The 23,970-nt window shown below is 44.4% G+C and overlaps 1 protein-coding gene across 4 annotated transcripts in view; it reads left to right on the top strand.

Moving 5' to 3' along the window:
- The window catches only part of LIPE (lipase E, hormone sensitive type), a 63,074-nt gene that overhangs the window by 22,033 nt on the left and 17,071 nt on the right, over positions 1 to 23,970 (top strand). For 2 of the 4 annotated variants that reach the window (XM_088445602.1, XM_088445601.1), the window contains exon 2: positions 22,138 to 22,676. In XM_088445602.1, coding sequence (XP_088301728.1) covers positions 22,138 to 22,676 — 539 coding nt within the window. Of the gene's footprint in view, positions 1 to 18,583; positions 18,735 to 20,212; positions 20,269 to 22,137; positions 22,677 to 23,970 lie in introns of those variants that run through there. The other 2 variants (XM_088445600.1, XM_088445603.1) reach the window with 2 other exon arrangements.

Here is a 23,970-nt window from a genome sequence, read left to right as displayed (position 1 = left end):
GACCCCCCTAAAGATGTCCAGACCTGGGGGATCATTATGGGTACCCCCGTTTTTGCTGCCAAACAAAGTCTGGTTTTTAAATAGCCGCGGCAGGTGTTTTTTTCCCGACATTGAATTTGTGATGCAGAAGAGCACTAGCATTTTTTTTTTTCGTTTTAAAAGTGGTCCCATCAAATTGGGGTACATGAAAATGAGTACTAGCATATTTTTAAGTCCCTAAAGTAATTTTTTTTAAATTCTGCAAAAAAAACACCTGCCGTCTAATAGCCTATTCTAGAAAATACCTGCCGCATACCTACAGAATACCCCTGAACCTATTTGGCTATTTTTAAACATTGTTCCCCTATATTTTTTTTTTTCACCCCAAAATTGAAATACATTTTTTTGTGGTATCCCAATTTTTATTTTTTTTTGCACATTTCATTTTAAGGGGGCATTCCCAAGGGTGCAGGCTAATTTTTTTAAGCCTGCACCCCTAAATCCCAATTCTGCACTTTTTTTTCGGCTGCTAAAGGCAAGCGAAAATTTATCCCTGTTTTTTTTACATTCACTTTATGCACCATCTACGAAAAAAAACGGTATTTTTTGGGAAATGTGCCTGGGACCCCCCCTAAAGATATCCAGACATGGGGATCACTATGGGTACCCCCATTTTTGCCTGCTGATGGAAGTCAGGGTTTGTAATAGCCGCGGCAGGTGCATATTTGCGGCTATGAAGAAGTGGTGAAGAATAGCACTTATTTTTTTTTTTTTTGTTAAAATAACTATTCCTATCAAATTTGGGGTACATGAAAATGGTGGTAAGCATATTTTTAAGTCCCTAAAGTAATTTTTAAAAATTTATACAAAAATGCACCTGCCGCTAGTCCCTGCAATGAAGAAAACACCTGCCGCATACTTCCGACCCCTCTGGAATCTATTACTGTACTTTAGGATGGGTTCCCACTTTTTTTTTTTTTTACCCCAAAAATGTAAAAAAAAATTAGGGGTGTCCCGATTTTTTTTTTTTTCTGACACAGAATGTTTTTGGGGTCATTTCCAAGGGTGCAGGCTATTTTTTTTTTAAGCCTGCACCCCTAAACCCCAATTCTGCACTTTTTTCGCCAGCTAAGGGCTGATGAAAAGTTATCCCCGTTTTTTATCAAAGACTTTTCGAACCATCGAAAAGTTTTTGAAATTGAATACGGGGATAATTGAAACATGCATAAAGGACTTGCGATTTCGACTTTTCGCAGCCTATTTGAATACCCCCCTTAGTCTTTAGTTTTTATTTTAGCAGTTGGTAAATAGATATGAAATATAGGGGGTGGGGCTGTGGCTTTAACCGATGCTGCTTGGAAAGTAGCCCCTATCCTCGACACAGAGCAATAGTGGGTAAACACAAAGTTTTATACTAGCTGTGTATAAACCACAAAAGGCGAGCAGCTTACCCTGACCATGCCAGACTGCAGAATGGGGGGCATTGTTTTCCCCACTCTCACTCTGCTACACCCAGGCCTCCACATGGTCAGTGCCCCAACATTGACTGTCCAGCATACTTAGCAAGTTCTCATTTAGGTCCAACAACATGAAAGACATTTTAGCTTAAAGATGGGTTATGCCGTTATCTAAAGCAGTGACAAACCTGGGGGTGTTATTGAGCTGTCAGATGCTCCATTTCCGTTCAGGAGCATTCCACCCCAACATTCTGCACATTTTAACCCCTTTACTATTCTGCAACACTGCCAGCATTCCTCTGTTACAGCAGTCCTTCCATTGGTGAGCATTAAATAGTATTTACGCTATGCATTCAAACTCCGGGTAGCACATAAATCAAAGATTATGCAGGTGCTCCCTACTTTTTTTCAACACTGCGTTTGCCTTCTGGATCCTATCTTTAAATGACCTTGTTTTGAGGCACTTTTTGGCTTACGTAACAGTTTCTTACCTAGGTAGTATGTTTTCCATAGGTATGTATTTGGTATTGCTCTGCTGGCATGTAAGGGAAGCTTCCTATTGGAGTACTGGTGGTAGATTTTCTTTACGTCGGGTTTACAATGCTGCAAGGTGATCATCGCTTTGTAAACCCAATGGGTAGGAAATCTACCCCCTGGGGTTTTTCTATACTACCTCACGCTGTTTTGTATCTGTAAATGTGGCCTTGTAATCTGATTTCCTTAAGTCATCTGGCTCAGTCATCGATGTAACGATACATTTGTGGTCCGCATACACAGAACGATATAGCGTGCGACCGCGCAGTATATCGTTCAGTGGCCGCATCCGGGAGCATGCCACCATGTCGTCACATCTGCTGTGCAGAACAGCAGATGTGACGACATCGTCGGCGACAGGAGCGCGCAATCGCAGGTACACATTAGACGATGTGTCCCAATATATCATTCCGACATATCGTCTGTGTTCCCAGCATAAGACTCCTGAAAATGTGGTGTAAAACTGATGCTAAGAGGAGTATTTCCCAAATCTGCAGTGTACAAACTTCTATCATGCTCATATAAAGCCGCTGGGGAGATATTTCTGCTAGGAGTAATATCAGACGAGGAGCTCCCATAGCTTCTCTGGTGTTGTCAGACAGAAACAGCCATCAAATTAGTGTTATGTTTGTAACTATCCCAGTGAAGATGCACAGGATCTATCCACCAGATTAGAGGCTGTGGTGCGCATTGGCCTGCCCCCTTTGGCAAACATGGAACTAATGTGTTAATACATTTCTGGCATACTTGTCCCTCCAAGCCCTATGATGTTGCTGAGATCCCCACTCTTTGAGTCACCAAAAAAAAAAAAATATATTATATATATATATATATATATATTTCTTTCAATAGTTAATATGTATTCATAATTGGATTGTGATTATTACTTAATTTCGGAGCTGCTAAACCTGTCCTAGTATCACGGGTGTGACAGAACAAGTACTAGATTGTTTCTTCTCTGTATCGGAGTCTGATAGCCGCTGGTTTGTTTGTGTTCTCCTCGGTTTTCGGTTCCCTTTGAGGTCAGTGATGTTATGAAAGCACATTGTACCATGAAGCAATTAGCCTTGAGTAACATATAAGTTGATTTCTCTTATTATCGCAAATTGCTTTTATTTGCCTGTTGTTGCCAGGTTATTCTACATGCTAGATATGCTGTTTTTATTTTGTGTGGTGTCATTGTCGGTCCATCACTGTGACCGTACTTGTGTCAGTCTGTCGCTGGGACCGTACCTGTTGTCAGTCTGTCGCTGGGACCGTACCTGTGTCAGTCTGTCGCTGGGATCGTGAGTGTTTGCCTGGTCGATGTACCTGTCAGTCCACTGGGGAGCAGGATTATTATGTACTGAGTAAGTAGCAGACATAGGTAGCTGCCACTTGATCCCGTAGTGTTGAGTTCCAGGCTGTGTGCAGTATTGATGAATTCTGTTCCATGCTAAAAGCCCAAGACTGCTAGAGAGTAAGAGCCCAGATGTCGGGAATAGGAGCTCAGGATGGTAATTATTATTATTATTATTAACATTTATTCATTTAGCACCAACATACTCCACAGTGCTTTACAACAGTACAATGACAGTAACAGGTGGAGATGTGATTTTATACTATGCAAGCTGGGGAATTGTGTGTTCTGTTCTCTGCAAGTCATTGATGACGGCTCAGTCTACTTACCTGAGCCTGCGATGGGCACAAATTGGGGGATGGACAAGCTCTGAAAATCGGGGGGGACAGTGTTCCCTTCATTCCTTCTACAGCATAACTCTTCTACAATTGTAGAGCATTGCTCTGTTTATAGAAGATCTGCAGATTGTATTTTTATTATAATTTTCGTAATATTTAAAAAAAAAAAAAAAAATTGTATTTGTTTGCCTTGATATAGCCCTGTTTGGTGTTTGAAGTATTGTAGAGGACATTTGTAATTTTACTGAGCTAAGTTTCTACATAGCCAATATTGTTATTGATTCTGCCCATCCCCAGCCAATATTATCATGTCCTTGTGACAGCAGGAGGAAGCACAGAGCGTCCTGTCATAGGGACTGTATAGCACTGTGCCCTTCCCCCTTCTATGGAGTGACCACAACCCCTGCCCATCACACCACCACTGGCCCATACGTCTATTGGCTGCCTCTGACCTTTCACTCTCAGCCAAAACACTGAATGGTCTGCATGCTGCAGCTCAGGGTAATTGTATGCATCCTGATCTTCACCTACTCAGTAAGTAATCACAGCTATCCAGCCAAATTGTGTTTTCTGCATTGCATTTGCTGCTATATATAACCGTAGCCACAGCAAAATGCTGATATATGTAGTATTATGTTATGTGGTCATATGATAATGGCCTATAGTAGTCTGTCTAATATGTATCCATCTTTCTAATTCCTCTTAAATCCCCTTCCATATAACTAGATTTTATTGTCTTTTATTACTTTCCTCTTTATTGTGGTTGTCGGCAAGTTTCATTTTTAGTCTGTTGCCGACATTACCACTTTTTTTTATTTTAATCTGAAACAACTTGTTGAACATGACTATATATACAATATCTTCATAAAGGGATATTCACTAACATGGAGCAATTGCTGTCTGGAATGCACAGCAGCCAATCGAATGTCAGCTTTTTAGCAGTCTTCTGTGGATAAACTGGGTAGAAAATATTGAGTTGATATAGGTTACAGCATGTTGTCACTGTAAGCACTGTCCTCATTTTCATGCTTCCTGAATACAGTAGCAGAGCATTGTTACATGAAATGACTGTTTTGTATACAAACTAGCAAAAGTGACCTGCTTGGTGCCCAATGATAAGATGATGTGTACAAAGATAGTATTACGTGTCGTATTTTACAATGTAATGATTTGCATGTTATCTACTATGTCGTTTTCTGTTTCACACACAGTAATAGTAGTTCAATACATGGCTATGTACGCTGTATACTGAGCAGAGATACAGATCAGATTAATGTAAATGTGTTAATGACAAGGTATTAAAGGAGTATTAATGTGCTGACAGTGACGTATGACTGATGGGGAATGGGTGACAGTGGGGTAAGGGTCTGTTGTGCTACCCACTTATACATACATGCATCATAAATATAGGCCGTTCCCCAAATCACTTATAACAGTGATTTGTCAGTCTTTTTCAACTCAAAGCACATTACACAAGATTTTAAAATTGCCAAGGCACACTATCCTGCGACGCGGCGTGCGTGACCAACGAAAATACATACACATTGGCTCCCACATAAAAAAATACACACACATTGGCCTCCAAAGGATTAAAATGTACTACATTGGCTTCCTCAGGAATAAAACACACTACATTGGCTTCCTCAGGAATAAAACACACTACATTGGCTTCCTCAGGAATAAAACACACTACATTAGCTTCCTCAGGGATAAAACACACTACATTGGCTTCCTCAGGAATAAAACACACTACATTGGCTTCCTCAGGAATAAAACACACTACATTGGCTTCCTCAGGAATAAAACACACTACATTGGCTTCCACAGGAATAAAACACACTACATTGGCTTCCTCAGGAATAAAACACACTACATTGGCTTCCTCAGGAATAAAACACACTACATTGGCTTCCTCAGGAATAAAACACACTACATTGGCTTCCTCAGGAATAAAACACACTACATTGGCTTCCTCAGGAATAAAACACACTACATTGGCTTCCTCAGGAATAAAACACACTACATTGGCTTCCTCAGGAATACAACACACTACATTGGCTTCCTCAGGAATACAACACACTACATTGGCTTCCTCAGGAATAAAACACACTACATTGGCTTCCTCAGGAATACAACACACTACATTGGCTTCCTCAGGAATAAAACACACTACATTGGCTTCCTCAGGAATACAACACACTACATTGGCTTCCTCAGGAATACAACACACTACATTGGCTTCCTCAGGAATACAACACACTACATTGGCTTCCTCAGGAATACAACACACTACATTGGCTTCCTCAGGAATAAAACACACTACATTGGCTTCCTCAGGAATAAAACACACTACATTGGCTTCCTCAGGAATACAACACACTACATTGGCTTCCTCAGGAATACAACACACTACATTGGCTTCCTCAGGAATAAAACACACTACATTGGCTTCCTCAGGAATAAAACACACTACATTGGCTTCCTCAGGAATAAAACACACTACATTGGCTTCCTCAGGAATACAACACACTACATTGGCTTCCTCAGGAATACAACACACTACAGTACTAGTGCGCTGAGCTGACCGCCGCAGCACAGTGGTTGAAAAATGCTGACTTATAATAATAATAATCATTATCACTCGTTACTAATCTTAAATGGTGCTCCAACCACTCAACTCCTAACTGTCGTGTTAGAAAAATGACAGCAGCTGATTGGTTGGGACACCATTTAAGATTATTAATGAGTGATCACAAGAATATCCCTCGTTGATAAATCTGTGACCGGACCACCCCTATCCTTCTGCTTGTGGATGTAGCCATCACATTTATCAGCCTTATACCTGGTGCAAGAGATCCATCTGAAATCTGTCTACAAATTGCTCAGGATAGCCCACAGTTCCATCTGCACATCCTCCGCACGCCCTCACTCAGCTTAGCTTACATGCAAACACCCTGTTACCAACCAGTTATGCCATTCAGCTGCAAATGGACATGCAACTGAGATGTGTCAGCATTGAAATAGCCCATAGGTGCGTGCGCTCAGCTGCAGAGCCTATGTGGTCTCTGCATCATCCTCCATTATGCTCTATTCACACATACATGACTTCTCCATCACACACACATGCATCATCACACATACATGACTTCTCCATCACACACACACATGCATCATCACACATACATGATTTCTCCATCACACACACACATGCATCACACATACATGACTTCTCCATCACACACACACATGCATCATCACACATACATGACTTCTCCATCACACACACACATGCATCATCACACATACATGACTTCTCCATCACACACACACATGCATCACACATACCTGACTTCTCCATCACACACACATGCATCATCACACATACATGTCTTCTCCATTACACACACATGCATCATCACAGATCACACATACATGACTTCTCCATTACACACACATGCATCATCACACATACATGACTTCTCCATCACACACACACATGCATCATCACACATACATGACTTCTCCATCACACACACATGCATCATCACACATACATGACTTCTCCATTACACACACATGCATCACACATACATGACTTCTCCATCACACACACATGCATCATCACACATACCTGACTTCTCCATCACACACATACATGCATCACACATACATGACTTCTCCATTACACACACAATCATCACATATACTTGACTTCTCTATTACACACACATGCATCATCACAGATCACACATACATGACTTCTCCATTACACACACATGCATCATCACACATACATGACTTCTCCATCACACACACACATGCATCATCACACATACATGAATTCTCCATTACACACACATGCATCACACATACATGACTTCTCCATCACACACACATGCATCATCACACATACATGACTTCTCCATCACACACATACATGCATCACACATACATGACTTCTCTATCACACACAAGCATCACACATACATGAATTCTCCATCACACACATATGACTTCTCCATCACACATACAAGCATCACACATACATGACTACTCCATCACACACACATGAATTCTCCATCACACATACAAGCATCACACATACATGACTACTCCATCACACACACATGCATCACATACATGACTTCTCCATCACACACAAGCATCACACATACATGACTTCTCCATCACACACACATGCATCACACATACATGACTTCTCCATTACACACACAAGCATCACACGTACATGACTTCTCCATCACACATACATGACTTCTCCATCACACACACAAGCATCACACATACATGACTTCTCCATCACACACACAAGCATCACACATACATGACTTCTCCATCACACACACAAGCATCACAGATACATGACTTCTCCATCACACATACATGACTTCTCCATCACACACAAATGAATCACACACGCATGACTTCTCCATCACACACACATTCTTCCCCCACACACAAGTATCCGGATGGAAGATCTACAGTGTCTAGATAGACAGTCAATTGGTCGACACCAGATGGTCGACGGTGTGAAATGGCTGACATGGTCAAAAGGTTGACACAAATAGTCAACACAGAAATGGTTGACGCATTGTTTTTCATGATTTTTAGGGTTAGTCACTTGGCGGAACGGCTAGTGTTAGGCAGCGGAAGGGAACTGTTAGGGTTAGGCATCAGGGTGAGGATTAGGGTTAAAATGACAAAAAAAAATTGTCGACCTTTTAACTGTGTATCTAGACACTGTCGATCTTTTATACCACACCCCTATACCTACTTAGCTGACACACAGGACATTAGTACAGGTACATTACTCCTCTCCTGCACCTACTTAGCTGACACACAGGACATTAGTACAGATACATTGCTCCTCTCCTGCACCTACTTAGCTGACACACAGGACATTAGTACAGGTACATTGCTCCTCCCCTGCACCTACTTAGCTGACACACAGGACATTAGTACAGGTACATTGCTCCTCCCCTGCACCTACTTAGCTGACACACAGGACATTAGTACAGCTACATTGCTCCTCTCCTGCACCTACTTAGCTGACACACAGGACATTAGTACAGCTGCATTGCTCCTCTCCTGCACCTACTTATCTGACACACAGGATATTAGTACAGCTACATTGCTCCTCTCCTGCACCTACTTATCTGACACACAGGACATTAGTACAGCTGCATTGCTCCTCTCCTGCACCTACTTAGCTGACACACAGGACATTAGTACAGCTACATTGCTCCTCTCCTGCACCTACTTAGCTGACACACAGGACATTAGTACAGCTACATTGCTCCTCTCCTGCACCTACTTAGCTGACACACAAGACATTAGTACAGCCACATTGCTCTTCTCCTGCACCTACTTAGCTGACACACAGGACATTAGTACAGCTACATTGCTCCTCTCCTGCACCTACTTAGCTGACACACAGAACATTAGTACAGCTACATTGCTCTTCTCCTGCACCTACTTAGCTGACACACAGGACATTAGTACAGCTACATTGCTCCTCTCCTGCACCTACTTAGCTGACACACAGGACATTAGTACAGCCACATTGCTCTTCTCCTGCACCTACTTAGCTGACGCGCAGGACATTAGTACAGGTACATTGCTCCTCTCCTGCACCTACTTAGCTGACACACAGAACATTAGTACAGGTACATTGCTTCTCTCCTGCACCTACTTAGCTGACACACAGGACATTAGTACAGCTACATTGCTCCTCTCCTGCACCTACTTAGCTGACACACAGGATATTAGTACAGGTACATTACTCCTCTCCTGCACCTACTTATCTGACGCGCAGGATATTAGTACAGGTACATTGCTCCTCTCCTGCACCTACTTAGCTGACGCGCAGGATATTAGTACAGGTACATTGCTCTTCTCCTGCACCTACTTAGATGACAAACAGGACATTGGTGCAGTGCATATTATACAGTATTTATAAGTATATAATAGGATGTACAGTATATTAGTCCTTTTGATACTATAGATGTTTTGTATGTGTGCATTATTATGTTATTGATTTTTATCAATCTTTGCTATAACCTCTGTGTATTCCCTATGGAGGAGTTGGCACAGAGATTATGGCACTGTTAGACAACTACTACTGCCCAGTTTGAATAAACAAATGCATCCTGGTGACCAGAGCTACCTTACTGTTTGCACCCCAGACTAGAAGCACATTATCTCCTGTGCATAGGCCGGGAACCATCACTATATGGATCTGCCCTTGATAGTTCCCAGACAGGATGCAGTCAAGAAGCCGACGGTCGAAATGCCGACCGTCGGCTTCTCGACTATCAAATCCCAACGCCTGTCATTATACCTACGACGGGAGCCCGACGCCCGGCATACCGAATGAAGGTAACCCGGGCAGCGGGCACGGACTGCTGTGGAGGGGGGAGGGTTAGGTTAGGGGCTCCCGGGGGGACATAGGGCTAGGCACCCCCCGGGAGGGTTAGGGTTAGGCTAGGGGAAGGAGGGGTTAGGGTTAGGCACCCCCAGGAGGAGGTTAGGGTTAGGCACCCCATCCCCCCCGCCCACCCCGTGAGACTTAAGTTTAAGCTGCGGGGACGGGTGGTTAGGTTTAGGCACTAAGGGGGTGTTAGGGTTAGGCACTAGGGAGGGAGGTTAGGGTTAGGCACCCCTAAGGGAGGGTTAGTGATACTTACCTTAATCCCCTGTCGGGATTTTCACTCCTGCCGGTCTTCTGGCGCCGGGATTTGGGGCCAGCGGTCATTCGTACTGATTCCCTCCTAGACATATGATTGTGGTACACTGGACAGAGACACATTCCTGCACTCGTGGGAAACCTCATTGCTATCATTACTAGGAGTAGGGATCTTGCTGGATCCCATGCAGTACTCAGGCTTCATATACTGTGATGTCAGGAACAGGTTCCATATAACCCCATGCTGGGCACTGTCTATGGAGTAGTTCTAATATTGTGGGCTTGATTCAGTCAATCGCATTCACGGTTGTCCTTGCATCTTTTGCCGCAGTCACGCCTGCAACTTGATGCTTATGCCACTACAAAGCCCTTCCCTGGTGTACATCCGAATGTGCAAAGACTGAGATGCCCACTGCCAGCGTCTAAAGACGCTTCATTACTCACCATCAACACTTGACCCAAGCCCATAGCAGGTGCAGCGTCTCCGTCTGAGTACGGCCTCCTATGTGAGTGGCTGAGCCGCTCTGCATGCACTATTGTCAGCACTCCCATAAGACGCAACATCTCCGTGCCTCTATGTAGCCATCCCCCCTGTTACCTCCCAATCACCATCCAACAACGTCCCTTACATTTCTGCTACCGTGCATTTAAATGTGTTCGGACGATAACCGGACAAGTGCAGATGAAAAAACATCATTCCACTACGTCCGGCTCAGGACCGGTACCTGTATGTGGCACATATTAGTTACAATTTTCATTACAGCATTTAGGCCTATATACAGCATAATTTATATATTTAGTTTGGGCAATCACAAGATTGTCATTGTTGGGTATGATACTATTTACTACGCTTTGTATACATATGACTGGTTTCCATGTAAGTTTAATATAAATGCACACTGCTTATTTCCCACAGCTGCACCCATAAATCTGTTACTATGTCTACCAAGTTTTCCTTTTCAAAGCTGGTCAGCCCTGGCTTCTACTGTACCTTACGATGAGCCTTGTCCAGGCCTGTATACGTGTCACTTGTGTGTCATTGTGTAAGTACCATAGCCTGGCTATTTCTTTACAGATAACACATATTGATCAAATACAATGGGAACTATTATAATACTGTTCCACAAGTTTACTGATTGGCTCCTAAATCCCATATTATTTTATCCATTGCCCCTGTCTCCCAAACTCCACCATTACAATCCAGGATTTAAGGATATCCATGTTTGAGTCCAGATGGTTAATTCAAATTTACTGAAGTACTAATTAAGTCACCTGTGCTCAAGCATGGATATCCTTAAAACGGGTGGGGTATAGGTACCGGGAAGTAGAGATGCCGCCGGTCAGAATACCCACACCTGTAGGTAAGATTACTACCACTGACCCCTACCCTAACCCTCCCTGTCTGGTGCCTAAACCTAACCTCCCCCTCCCCGCACACTAACCCTCCCTCCCCAGTGCCTAATCCTAATCTCACCATCCCCGCACCCTAACCCTCCCTCCCCAGTGCCTAAATCTAACCTCCCCCTCCCCGCACCCTAACCCTCCCCAGTGCCTAAACCTAACCTCCCCCTCCCGCACCCTAACCCTCCCCAGTGCCTAAACCTAACCTCCCCACTTAGTGCCTAAACCTAACCTCCCCCTCCCGCACCCTAACCCTCCCTCCCCAGTTCCTAAACCTAACCCTCCCCCCTTAGTGCCTAAATCTAACCTTCCCCTCCCCGGACCCTAAACCTAACCTCCCCCCTTAGTGCCTAAATCTAACCTCCCCGCACCCTAAACCTAACCCTCCCCCTAGTGCATAACCTCTAAACCTAAGCCCTGATACTTAGCTTCAGGATGCCGGTGGTCGGGATACTGGAGCCGGGATCCCGACGCTGTCGGTATTCCAGCGCCGGTATTTAGACCGCCGGCATCCCGCACGCCAGGATGCTGACCACATCCCCCTTGAAACCTGGACTGTTATGGCACAGTTTGGGAACCTCTGCTGTAGCCTATAGTGACCATTCTGATGTTCGCTTTAATTTTCAACACTGTATTAAAAATTGAGTTGAAACCTAGTATTTGCCATCGACTGCAACAGTTTCTGCACAATTATGGAATGTTTTCATATACAGTATGTGCCCAGTTTGTTTTCATGTTGAGTTATCTTTCTTGTGACCATATTGGCATTGTTTGCCACTTCAAATCATCTATGTTTTCGTATTTAATGATTCTAATCCATCAGTATGACATTATTTTGTTTTGGTGATAACGTTGACAGTATAATATGTCCCCGTAGACCTATGTAGTTTTGCGAAGCCTGCCAAGTGGTCCCGTGTTGTTGTTACTTTTCTTGACTCATGCGCCTGGTCATACAGTTTATTCCATCTTTGGCTTAGGCTCTCTGTACAAAGGACACAAGTGGTGAGCTTGTTTATACTTGCCTAAGTCACATAGGACAGCTGGACCACGGCTTTTTCCAGGAGTAGTGTGACTACTGCACAGTCCCAGAGTTCTAAGTAAAAGAGAATGATGTCTTGCTACAGAAATTGGTGCAGAGGGTATTGGTCTACTGGCATGATCGGAGGATGGCTAAATGGTCCACAGCATAAGCCAGCCATTTAGGTGTATACTGGAGAATTTGGGCCAGATGGGTGATGTGCCAATATCCAGGCAAATTAGATGAATGCTCAAATGTCAGAGTCAGCGACCAAGATACATTCAGCCAAAGGAGAAATGATGTGAGACAGTCAGTGCAATATCAGATAAGCGGTCTACACTCTAAAGCTGGGTACACACTATGCGATGTGTGTGCCCAGTGACAGCACAAAGCGATGGAACAATTCAGTATATTGCGCCGCCCGTACGCAATGCACGTGTATGACAATGCTATGTGTGATTATGTGGTTCCATGCTGCATTTAGAAGCATGGGTCTTTCATCGCATCGTTCAGCACAGCAGATAGGATGATGCGATGAACGACCCCTGGGCACCCGCGAACGGGAGTACATACTATGTGATTCACACAATATATAGTTCCGAGCCCTGTCGGAATGATATACCGTGCGAGGGATCGCATAATGTGTACCCAGCTTAAGGGGTTAAATCTATTCAGTGCGGTGGCCGCAAAGTGCTTCCTCAATGTTTGGGCAAAGGGCAAAGGCACTTCGCAACAGGTATTTTCATTCATTTCCACCTTGTACCCCCCATACTGGTACAATGACAAATTAGCTTGGTACTGCAATAGATGTATTTAGGAAAGATTTCTGGACTGCACACCCTGAATATATATATATATAATGGGGGGTGCTACCTGATGAGACTAATTGCAGGCACAAAAACAGACAAATCTCAGGTGCACAACTCCAAATTATTAATAATATATAAATGCAATAAAATTTTGCAATCAATAGAGGTTTTTAGCATAATCTTGACCAAGGTTATGGGCCTACCCACCATATCCAGGTAACCTCTGTAGGGTAGGTCCCTAACATACTACGATTCAAATCCAGAGCGCAGGACACCCCCAAACTAGCCCAGCTAAGCCGCCCTAGGGCACCGCCATAGTAAGAAAAGTGCAGTGTGAAAGAGATAGTTAGGAGCAGCTACTGCTGCATATAAAGAATGAAAATAAAAAGTAAGGTTCATATATAATAAACAAACAGTGAAGGATTAAAATGTGTTATAAAAGAAAAATGTGTTATATTGCGGTGCCCTGAAACAGATCAACAAAGGCAATCCAGGGGGACCCATGCCCCAAAAATGAACCAAAGTTGCACTACAGTATATAAAACTACTGCAATAGCTGGTAATGTGCACAGCTGTGTTGTCCGGTGGCATACTGCACCAAATTATATCCCTTTCCCCAGTCTGTAATCAGAAAATGCACACTGGATATGTACTGTAGTATCATTGATACTGTTGTATCATGCTGATGCTCCAGTGCCATTAGAGAGGCCATCCCAGCTAACCAATTTTATTGTCCATATCATTGGGATATCCTGAAGAATTGTTTCCATAGCAAATTGGCAAGTTAGTATGATGGAGGGACATGATGTTTCTGGTTGAGACATTACATTGCACTGTTGATAAATAAAAATGATGTATGGTATCCTATATATATGTGTTGGGTTTGCTACACATAAGAGCTGTCGTTACATATGCTAAAAGCAATGCTATATTTTATGTACTAGTTAAGAAAATATAAACATTGTATTCTCTCCATCTCGCTTCATGTTGCCAGGGCAGATCCGGTGTTTGAACATGATTCAACTCCTATTATGTAAGCAGAAGGTTTAGTCAAGGGTGATACCACCAGGGGGCAGACCATTTCAGTTTACTATTTCAAAATGGCTTAGTGGGCATGGCGGTGCTTAGGAAGGCGAATCTGTAGTCGCGATTACGGAGAGTGGATTCTGATTGGTCCTTCACCCTGCAGTATGACATGGTTCTAGTTTTCATCGCAATGGGTATGTAATGCCGGATGCCGGGATGCCTCCTGTCACAATACCGACAGCGGCATCCCGATGGCTGGTATCCCGACAGGGGTCGGGTAAGTATACTTACTCTCCCCCCATCTCCCCCTAACCCCCCCTTCTTGTAACCTAATCTTTCACACCCTAACCCTCCCTGTTATGCTTCCTGTTCTTGGCTGACAGACATAGGCATGCACAGGGGGTGCCCTTTCGGCACTTCCCCCTCTGCCAGGTCATGGACTACCCTGTCCTCCCTCCCTCCGGGACTTCTCACCCGGGGTTGTCCTTGACTCGGTGGAGGAGGAAGTGCCGAAGGGGCACCCCCTGTGGCGGTGTCAGCATGTGTGCATGCTGGCAGGAGTAGAGCCCGGTGTGCACTTCTGCTGCTGCTGCAGCCCATCCACTCCATCCATTGTGACGTTCGGTGTTTTCAGTGATGCTCTGCTGCATACCACTGGTGTAACACATGGTTATTTCAGTGACGGTCAGCTTCCTGTCAGTTTAAGCCAGTCTCACCATTCTCCTCTGACTTCTCTCATTAACAAGTAATTTTCACCCATAGCATTGCCGCTCACTGGATTTTTATGTTTTGTGCACCATTCTCTGTAAACTGTAGAGTGTATGTAAATACCAAGAGATCAGCATTTTTGAGATGCTCCATCCACCCCTTCAGGCACCAACAATCATTTCCCGGTCAAAATGATTTAGTTCATCTTCCTTCCCCATTCCTGTGTAATCGGTTTGAGCAACAACTGAACCTCTAGACCATGTGTGCATGCATTAACTTGCTGCCACATGATTGGCTGATTAGATACAGTATGTAAATAAGAGAGGCTCACCTGTTTGTTCCTCGTGCTGACTGCTCCTTCGTACCAGGGGCCTGATCTCCCTGCTGTCCATGATATTAGATGGTATTTGGATGAACAGTGCCAGAGAGTGTAACACTAGCTTATCATTGGTATCAATATCTACAATTGGTTGTTGATCTCCATTGAATGTACCTATGGTATAGGTACATACACCACCTAAGTTTTTATTGAAGTTTATTGTAGTCCATACTACCTGTATATTCATTATTATTTTTTATATTCATAAGTAAAGTATATTATTTTTTTTGACTTGGGATCAGTTTATCATTAATAACCAGATCTATCTACTCAAGTTGTCTATCTTCCCACCATTAAGTCAGGCATATATATAAGATAAGCGCAGCACTGTTTTTCGTTATTTATATTAGCTGATCAGGTTGGTCCCTGATACGTGCAGCTGCGATCTAAAGCACAATACATTTCCCATGTGATCCACAGTGCGCAATTATTATACTTGTGAATTAGATACAGTATGTGCCTTAATGAGCAGGAGCACTTAATAAAGTGGTCACTGAGCCCATCTATATGTGGGTGGAGCTGGTGTGATGTCATTACTGGCACTGGTCATTTCTCCGCTTGCTCTAATAAACTGGAAAGGAAAAGTTTGTGCTATTGTTATATGGTATGACACCTCTGGTATATATGTGATGACCTTTGGACCACATCTCGGAAATATTTATAATTTACATATTTAAAAATGCAAAAACATGGTAATCATGGGCAGTATGACTAACCTGGTGCCTATGTTTCGAGATCCGTTCTTATGAGGTTGGTGGCTGCACATCTCATTGGCTACATAAAGGATCCATCCAGTTGAGTGATTTGACACGGTTACCAGATATTACTTTGTCCCCCTCTACATGAATGGAGAATACTATGAATTTCCATTTGAGGAAGTGGAATTGCAGTTATCTAAAACAAGCTATTATTATTTTTATTATTATTATGTTTGTTGTTGTTATTATTATGTCTATTATTATTATTATGTTTTTTATTATTGTTAGTAGTAGTAGCAGTAGGATGCCACTAAATTCCGCAGCACCTGACAGTAGGAAAAGAGTGTACAAAAAAACATGACCGACAAAAGGATTTACAAGTTAAATGGGGAAGTTCGGATGGCGTAGTAGTCAGCATTACTCCCTAACGGCACTGAGGTCATGAGTTCAATTCCCACACATGTGGAGTTTGTATGTTCTGTCATTGTTTGCGTGGGTTTCTCCTAGGTGCCTTACACTCTCCAAAAACATACTGCAAAGCTGGGTACACATTAGACGATGCGTGCCCAGCACGATCTCGTGAGCGGCAGGACCCGGCAGTGGTGCCGGCATCGGCAAGTGCATGCAAGCTTACCGATGTCGGCAGCAACGTCGGTGAGGGGGTAGCGGGAACCATGCTGCATTCGGCAACATAACATCACTAGAAACATCCTCAGATCGTTCTGCATGTACAAAAGATCTGAAGATGTGACGGACGACCAGCTGAAGCGCGCATCGGCATCGTGCGTACACACTGATCGATATGAACAATTTGTTGTTCCGATGTGTCGAAATCTGCCAAATATTCAAGATATCGTCTAGTGTGTAGGGGCTTTTAAGTTGATTGGCTTCTGACAAGAAATTAACCCTGATGTATGTGTGTCCACGTTGTAGGGAACATAGGGCCTAATTCAGACCCGCTCGCGAGCGCAGGACGCTCGCAAGTGGGTCGATGGTGCCCTAATGCGCATGCGCACGATGGAGGGAGCTCCGTTGTGCGCATGCGCGAGACCCGGCGAGCGACGGGGAATCCGTCGCTCGGGGTCTCGCACCAAAGGGGGCGTGCTGTCGATGGTGAGTGACAGCACGCCCCCTTTGGTGGGCGTGCTGGGGGCGTGGCTGCCAGACGGAGGCGTTCCCATGGGAACGCCTACTGTCTGAGTCCGGCCCCACTGACATCAGTAGTGATGTCAGTGGGAGTGATTTGGGCTCTGATAGAGCCAAAATCAGTCCTGGGCTTGCGGCAGGGTCTCGTCGCATGCCCGATGGTCGCGATGGTCTTGATCATCGCGACCGTCATCATGGACGCTCGCATAAGCTGTGGGTGGTAACCCAGAGCTATGCGAGCGTCCATGAGGCCGCTCCAAGTTGAGGTAGGAGGGCCCTGATTCAGAGCGAGCGCTCTGGTCAGAGAGTCCAGCTCTGAATCAGGCCCATAGATTGTTAGCTCCATTGGTGGCAGGGACTGATGTGAGTGACTGAAATATTCTCTGTAAAGCGCTGTATACATGACTGTTTATAAATAAATAATTGTAGTCCAGTATAGATTGTAACGCCATCTCCTGTGTGGAATGGAGGGACAATGATCTGTGTGGCGTCCCTAGCCCCTGCCTGAGATGATGTGGCTTCCTTTCATTTCTGAGCTGTCAGATTGGCTGTGATGCTCTGTTGTCTTAGAAGAAGAGCAGAAATAGCCTGGCTTGTTTCCTGTCAGTGCTGCTGTCCTATGCTGTACAGAGGGGAGTGTGATCAGAGAGCACCAGGGGAAGGGGGGGGGGGGGTGCATTAATCCTCAGTCTTGTGAGGCTGTGATTCCAGGCAGTGCCATGCTGACCCGTAAGTCCAAAGCTGGACACAGGAGACTCATTGTTTACTAATCCCCAATACAGTACCATGCAGTAAGAAAAGGCTGATCAGATTGGTACTAGTGCCAGATATGGATCCAGGGGTTAGATGCAGTTGAAGTGACAGATCATATGCTGACCTATATGGCATTTATACAAAGGGTGGGGGGTTGTTGAAGAGAGTCCGGTGTTTTATTTCATTGCTGTCGGGTCAGGCCAATAACAAATCAGCAATGTGACAGTGCCAAGAGATTCCCATCTATTACTGCGGTGTGGGCTGCATGCCCTGGAGAGATGTGGTTTTCCACATGGGCTGGCTCAGGCTGCAGTTCCCTCCTCCTCCTGCAGGTATAATAAAGCTTTGTGAGGAGGAGTCTGGTTGGAGAGGGAGATGTGACTATCTCAGAGAGCAAGGTCCCTGCTTGGACACTAGAGAAGAAAGTGGAGCTTCCATTGCAGGTACAGACAGAATGGGACATATCTATATTCATCTTTCTCCTATTTGTTTCCCTCTATCCTCTGTATGCATACTCAGCCCTGTCTGTCTCTCCATGTTGCTCTCAGTCTCTGCTCTCTTGTGACACACATCTTGTGGAGCAGCTTCTGTGTTTATAGGACGGGTATACTAGATAAGACATATGGAAAGTGCATCGTCCCTCCAGATGTGCGGGGGAGGCCCGTGCCTCTGCTATAGACTTATTATGTATAATGTACTGCAGCTTGTTATAAGAGTGAGGTTTCTCCTGAGTGTTCTCTCTTTGTCACACTTCTGAGCTGCAGGAGGAGTATCTAGCACTGGCACTCTATCACATAATAATGTATAATATGCATGTCCTAACCGTACTAGTACAATCACTGTCTGGCATCACAGATATTAAAGATGACACTTGTGTATAATTACAGTGAGGTCACTTCTGGCTCTATGATCTATGTAGAGCTGAATATTTTCCTTCTTGTTCAACCTGTGGCTCTGTTGTGGAACTACATGTCGCACAATGCCCTGCCAGTCTCTGTCTCTGGCTGGCAGGACACGTTGGGGCGTGTAATTCTAGAACATCTAGAAAGCCACAGAGCAGTGAAAGAGATCGGTATGGTCAGTATAGGTGGTCTCCCCAGGGCTGTAACGTTTATGGGTATGAGCTTTGTGGATGAAATTGGTTTTGTCACTTAGATTGCTTTCATATCTATGTTCCCAACAGTGTTCACCTAATATCACTCAGCATTAATGATCTAAACCGCCCACACTTACTGACAAGCCGGTTCCCCTGGGGACATAGATTGATATCTGCTGGTGTCATAAATAGATCTCCTTTATGCGCTTGTATCAGGTGTTCACTTTTCTCGACTTTGGCACAGCGAACTTTGTGGTTCAGACTTTTCATCTATTCACTTTTATTCTAGCCCTTGGCAGGATCACGTGTAAAGCACCAGGGATATCAGCACCTGAGAAGTACATATCTTGATGCTGCTGTGAAACCTTTATTGCAATGAATCATTTTCTGGTGGCATTAAATAGTAACGTTATTATGTGTATAAAGAAGACCTGGGGGTAAATTTACTAAAGTGAGAGTTTTTAAAAGTGATGTTGCCCTTAGCAACAAATCAGATGCTAGCTATTATCTTCTAGAAGGTGCTAGTTAAGTTAAGTAGAATCTCATTGGTTGCTATGGGCAACATCACTTTTAAAACTCACTTCTAAAAACTCTCACTTTAGTAAATTTACCCCCTAGTCTCCACAGTGCTGGGTGATTGAGTTTTTCCACATTACGCTTTTTAAATCCAAATTATTCTGTTTAAATTAGATTTTGCTTTAAACCTTATTTAAAACGTGAAGGGTTGAATCTGCTTTCTGTGATGCTGAAGTGTACATTGAACCAGAAAATGTTTTTAATTATACTGATAGAAATGATTTATTTACAAAGTTGTCTTTTTTTTTTTTTAAATTGACTCATTAATTAATGTAGCAAATCCATGAAGGACAGTGGTAAATGAGGTATGAAACATTTCAGGAGTCAGTCTGGCAAATTTACAAACCTATTAGCAGTTCTGATAACTCCTTCCACAAACAGTGTTGTGTATATGTATACACTCCCTCACCATTCACTTGCTGGTATTAAAATGTGTCCTCACCAATCCTTTTTGCTCCATATGGAGCTTCTTAGATGCTCCGCCACGGGTATCGTTTCTCATACTACATATATCTTCATTTCTGAATAGCTGCATCCAAAGTCGCTTAGTGTACTTAGTGCGTTGGATTAGTATTTTGGCACATTAGGGGTGGTATAAAGTCACAGATTAAGCTCAACACTGCGTGGCGGGATGCATGGGGCGTGTAGGTATTCACACTTGCCGTTTTTCCCAGATTAACGTCCAAGTGTGGAACACCGCTGCTACCTAAGACGCACACTCAGTAGAAAACTGTGTGGCTTAGTTGCCCCAATCTGTGGCGCACCAAACAGGACTATTTGGCGGGATTTTTAGAGTAGTTTTTCACAGCTGTCCCCACCAGGGATCTGGGAATTGGCCCAATTCATCGCTAATGTATGGGGGGGGGGGCTTTTTCCTGGTCTCAATTAATTAATTGATCTAAAACAAACTGTTTACAGCAGGGGTGGTCAAACTCGGTCCTCGAGAGCTACCAACAGTTCACGTTGGGAAGCAATCGGGAAGCCGACTGCCTAAATACCGGCAGCCGGCTTCCCGACTGTCTTATCCCGGCAAGGGTGAAATGCCGGGCGTCTAGATGTAGACGCCTGCATTTCCCCGACGCCTGGAGACCGGCGCCCGGCATCACGATTGTAGTGATGCCGGGTGCCGCGAGCGGACAGCCGCGCGCGGGGGGGGGGGGGGGGGGTTAGGTTTAGGGCTCCCGGGGGGGACTTAGGGTTAGGGTTAGGCTAGGGGGTGGGAGGGTTAGGGTTAGGCACCCCCCCCCCGGGGGACTTAGGTTTAGGTAGCGGGGAAGGGGGTGGTTAGGGTTAGGCACTTAGAGGGGGGATTAGGGTTAGGCACTTGGGGATGTTAGGGTTAGGCACCCCTAAGGAGGGTTAGGGGGGTTAGGTTAGTGGATACTTACCTATCCACGATCCGCTGTCGGGCTTCCGCTGCTTCGCACTCTGCTCCTGACGGGCTGCCGCTGACGGGAATCGAACCGCCGGCCACGCGGCCGGCGGTATTTCATACCCATTCCGTCACGTTTTCCAGGTCTCCTCACAGAATCACAAGTGAAATAATTAGCTCCACCTGTGGATCTTTCAAAATGTGTCAGTGAATAATGACTACACCTGTGCACCTACTGGGTGACCTGGAAAACGTGAACTTGTTGGTAGCTCTCGAGGACCGAGTTTGGCCACCCCTAGTTTACAGGAATTAATCAATTGAGCCCAGGTTAAATCAGGAAGAGTTAACGGTAAGTGCAGGAGCAGAAAGTGATCACCCGAGTGGAATGGGTCAAGTTGAAGTCTATGCAGCATCATAGACACAATGTGGTATTTCCCTGTTTTCATTGTTTTTTTCCAGCATTTACTACAGTATGTGTACTTCTCCGTAATGATATGTGATCCCATTTTTACTATAGAATGATGTGTATTCAGATTTATTAACAACATATTACACATTCCCTGTGTATATTACAAAACGATGACTGTAGGAGAAATGTTTTTGTTTTTTTTAAACAACATTAATCATGTGACCTCCATGTTGTCTCCTGTAGTCGATGCCGTAGTGTTTAGCAGACAAAGCCTACGAAATTGCATTTTGCATTTTTCCTTAAACAGAAGCAAATATTTATTGTTCTTGTCTATTATTTAGAGCCCAAAACTGGAATTTAATTTCCTTTCCGTCTTCTATCTTGTCATTCCAGGTGTGGTATTCGTGCCTCACGAACAGATGGACCCTCGGCCTCTATTCCAGGCCGTGGATGCCTTGTGCCAGGACAACATACAACATTTTGGGGAGTCTAGCTCCGAGGTTGGCTCCCGTCTGGTACAGGCCTTCTCCCGCATCCAGGAACAGGCACATGGACTGGAGCCAGCCCTACGTGCCCTAGCTGCGGTGTGTCCGCTTTTCGACTTAGACCCTGAGACACCCGCTAACGGGTACCGCAGCCTGCTGAAGGTGGTGTTAGCCTGCACCCAGCACATCCTGCACAAGTGCCGCTATGTCACGTCCAGCCGCCGCAGCCTCTTCTTCCGAGCTGCACACAACTGCTCAGAGCTAGAGGCGTATGGAGCCGCCCTCACCCAGCTGCGTGCCCTGCTCTGTTTTGCCCAGCGCCTACTCACAGCCAATCGGCATGGAGACCTTTTCTTTCGTCAAGAACGGGGCTTGTCCGAGGAGTTCCTGCGAGAGTATAGCACCATGCACAAAGGCTGTTTCTATGGACGCTGTCTCGGCTTCCAAGTGAGTGTGCCCTTATGTAGAACGTTTTATACTAGAAGCATTTTAGTTCATCTATTTTTGTTGCCTGCAGCAGCAAAACCGTTGTGTGTTACTTCTTATCATAAAGCGTTCTATGTAGGTTTTACCCCAATATGTCACTGTTCCATTGTTTTGAATGTATGAAAGCTAAAGTGCAGGTGACTGGACAATAGTTGCTGTAACCTTTAGCAACCAGAGTCTGTAGTATTTTTAGTACAGGTTAGAAAATGCATGCATCTGATTGGTTGCCTCAGTTCACAGCACTGCTTTGACCGTTACCTTTACAGGGGATCTTCTGTGGATACACAAAGGTCTCACGTCTGTGTTATCAGTATTACAGTTCTCTTTCCACCCATGTTGGTCTCCTGTGATTGGTGTCTCCTGCCCCAGTGTCTCTCTCGTTTCTCCTTTTTCCCAGTATCCTGCATTACGTGCACTTTCGCTATTTCACGCTCTATTCCTGGCACTGTGCTGTCTCTGACCTCGAACTTCTGAGCAACCTTGATCTTCTCTCAGCATGCCTGGTGACATCACACATGTTATCTGTGCCAGTGATAAGATGGGACAGAGATTGCATTAATGCCGTTTCTGAGTGTGACTCAGCAATGTTTACCCTTCACTCCTGATTCACCTGGCTGACGGGAACGGAGGCGATGACGATGATTTCATGCTGCACTGGAATTACTTTCGAAGGGGATGTCCACATTTGAACAATCCCCCATTAGTAAAACCTACCCCCTAGTAAAGGAAGAGGGAAGAGCTCTGGTAAAGATGGCTGTGGGTTGCAGAACTTGACATTGAGACACAGGGAAAGTAAGCAATCCGCAGCACATTCCAACTTCAGGTAACAGAGTATTAGCTTGGGGTAGAAAGCCCCCTGATAGCTAAATGGGGGAAGGGTATCGTTAGTGGGTTTGTCCAAAAGTATACAATCCCTTTAATTAAATATTGTGATATATATATATATATATAACAAGAAGGTTAATTTACTATAATTATTTATATGTTTATAGTGCCAGTATAGAGAAACGTGGGGACCAGATGCTGCGCACAACCTATTTCCTGAACTCTGTATATTCTAAATATATTCTAAAGTAGTAGAACCCAAAATGATGAGAGGGTACCAACTAAGAAACAAATGTTGCTTTTACTGATAAAAGTGCCAGTATGCCACTCTTTGCAGAGAATATTTCAGTGTTAAGGACATGTGGGACTCATCCTCAACGTATATCTCACAAGTGCTAAGAATGAGTCCCACTCGTCCTCAGCGCGGCAG

This window comes from Taudactylus pleione, unplaced genomic scaffold, assembly GCF_031769625.1.
Source record: "Taudactylus pleione unplaced genomic scaffold, aTauple2 ptg000384l, whole genome shotgun sequence".
Classification (NCBI taxonomy): Eukaryota; Metazoa; Chordata; class Amphibia; order Anura; family Myobatrachidae; genus Taudactylus; species Taudactylus pleione.
This window is presented reverse-complemented; position numbering and strand designations above follow the sequence as displayed.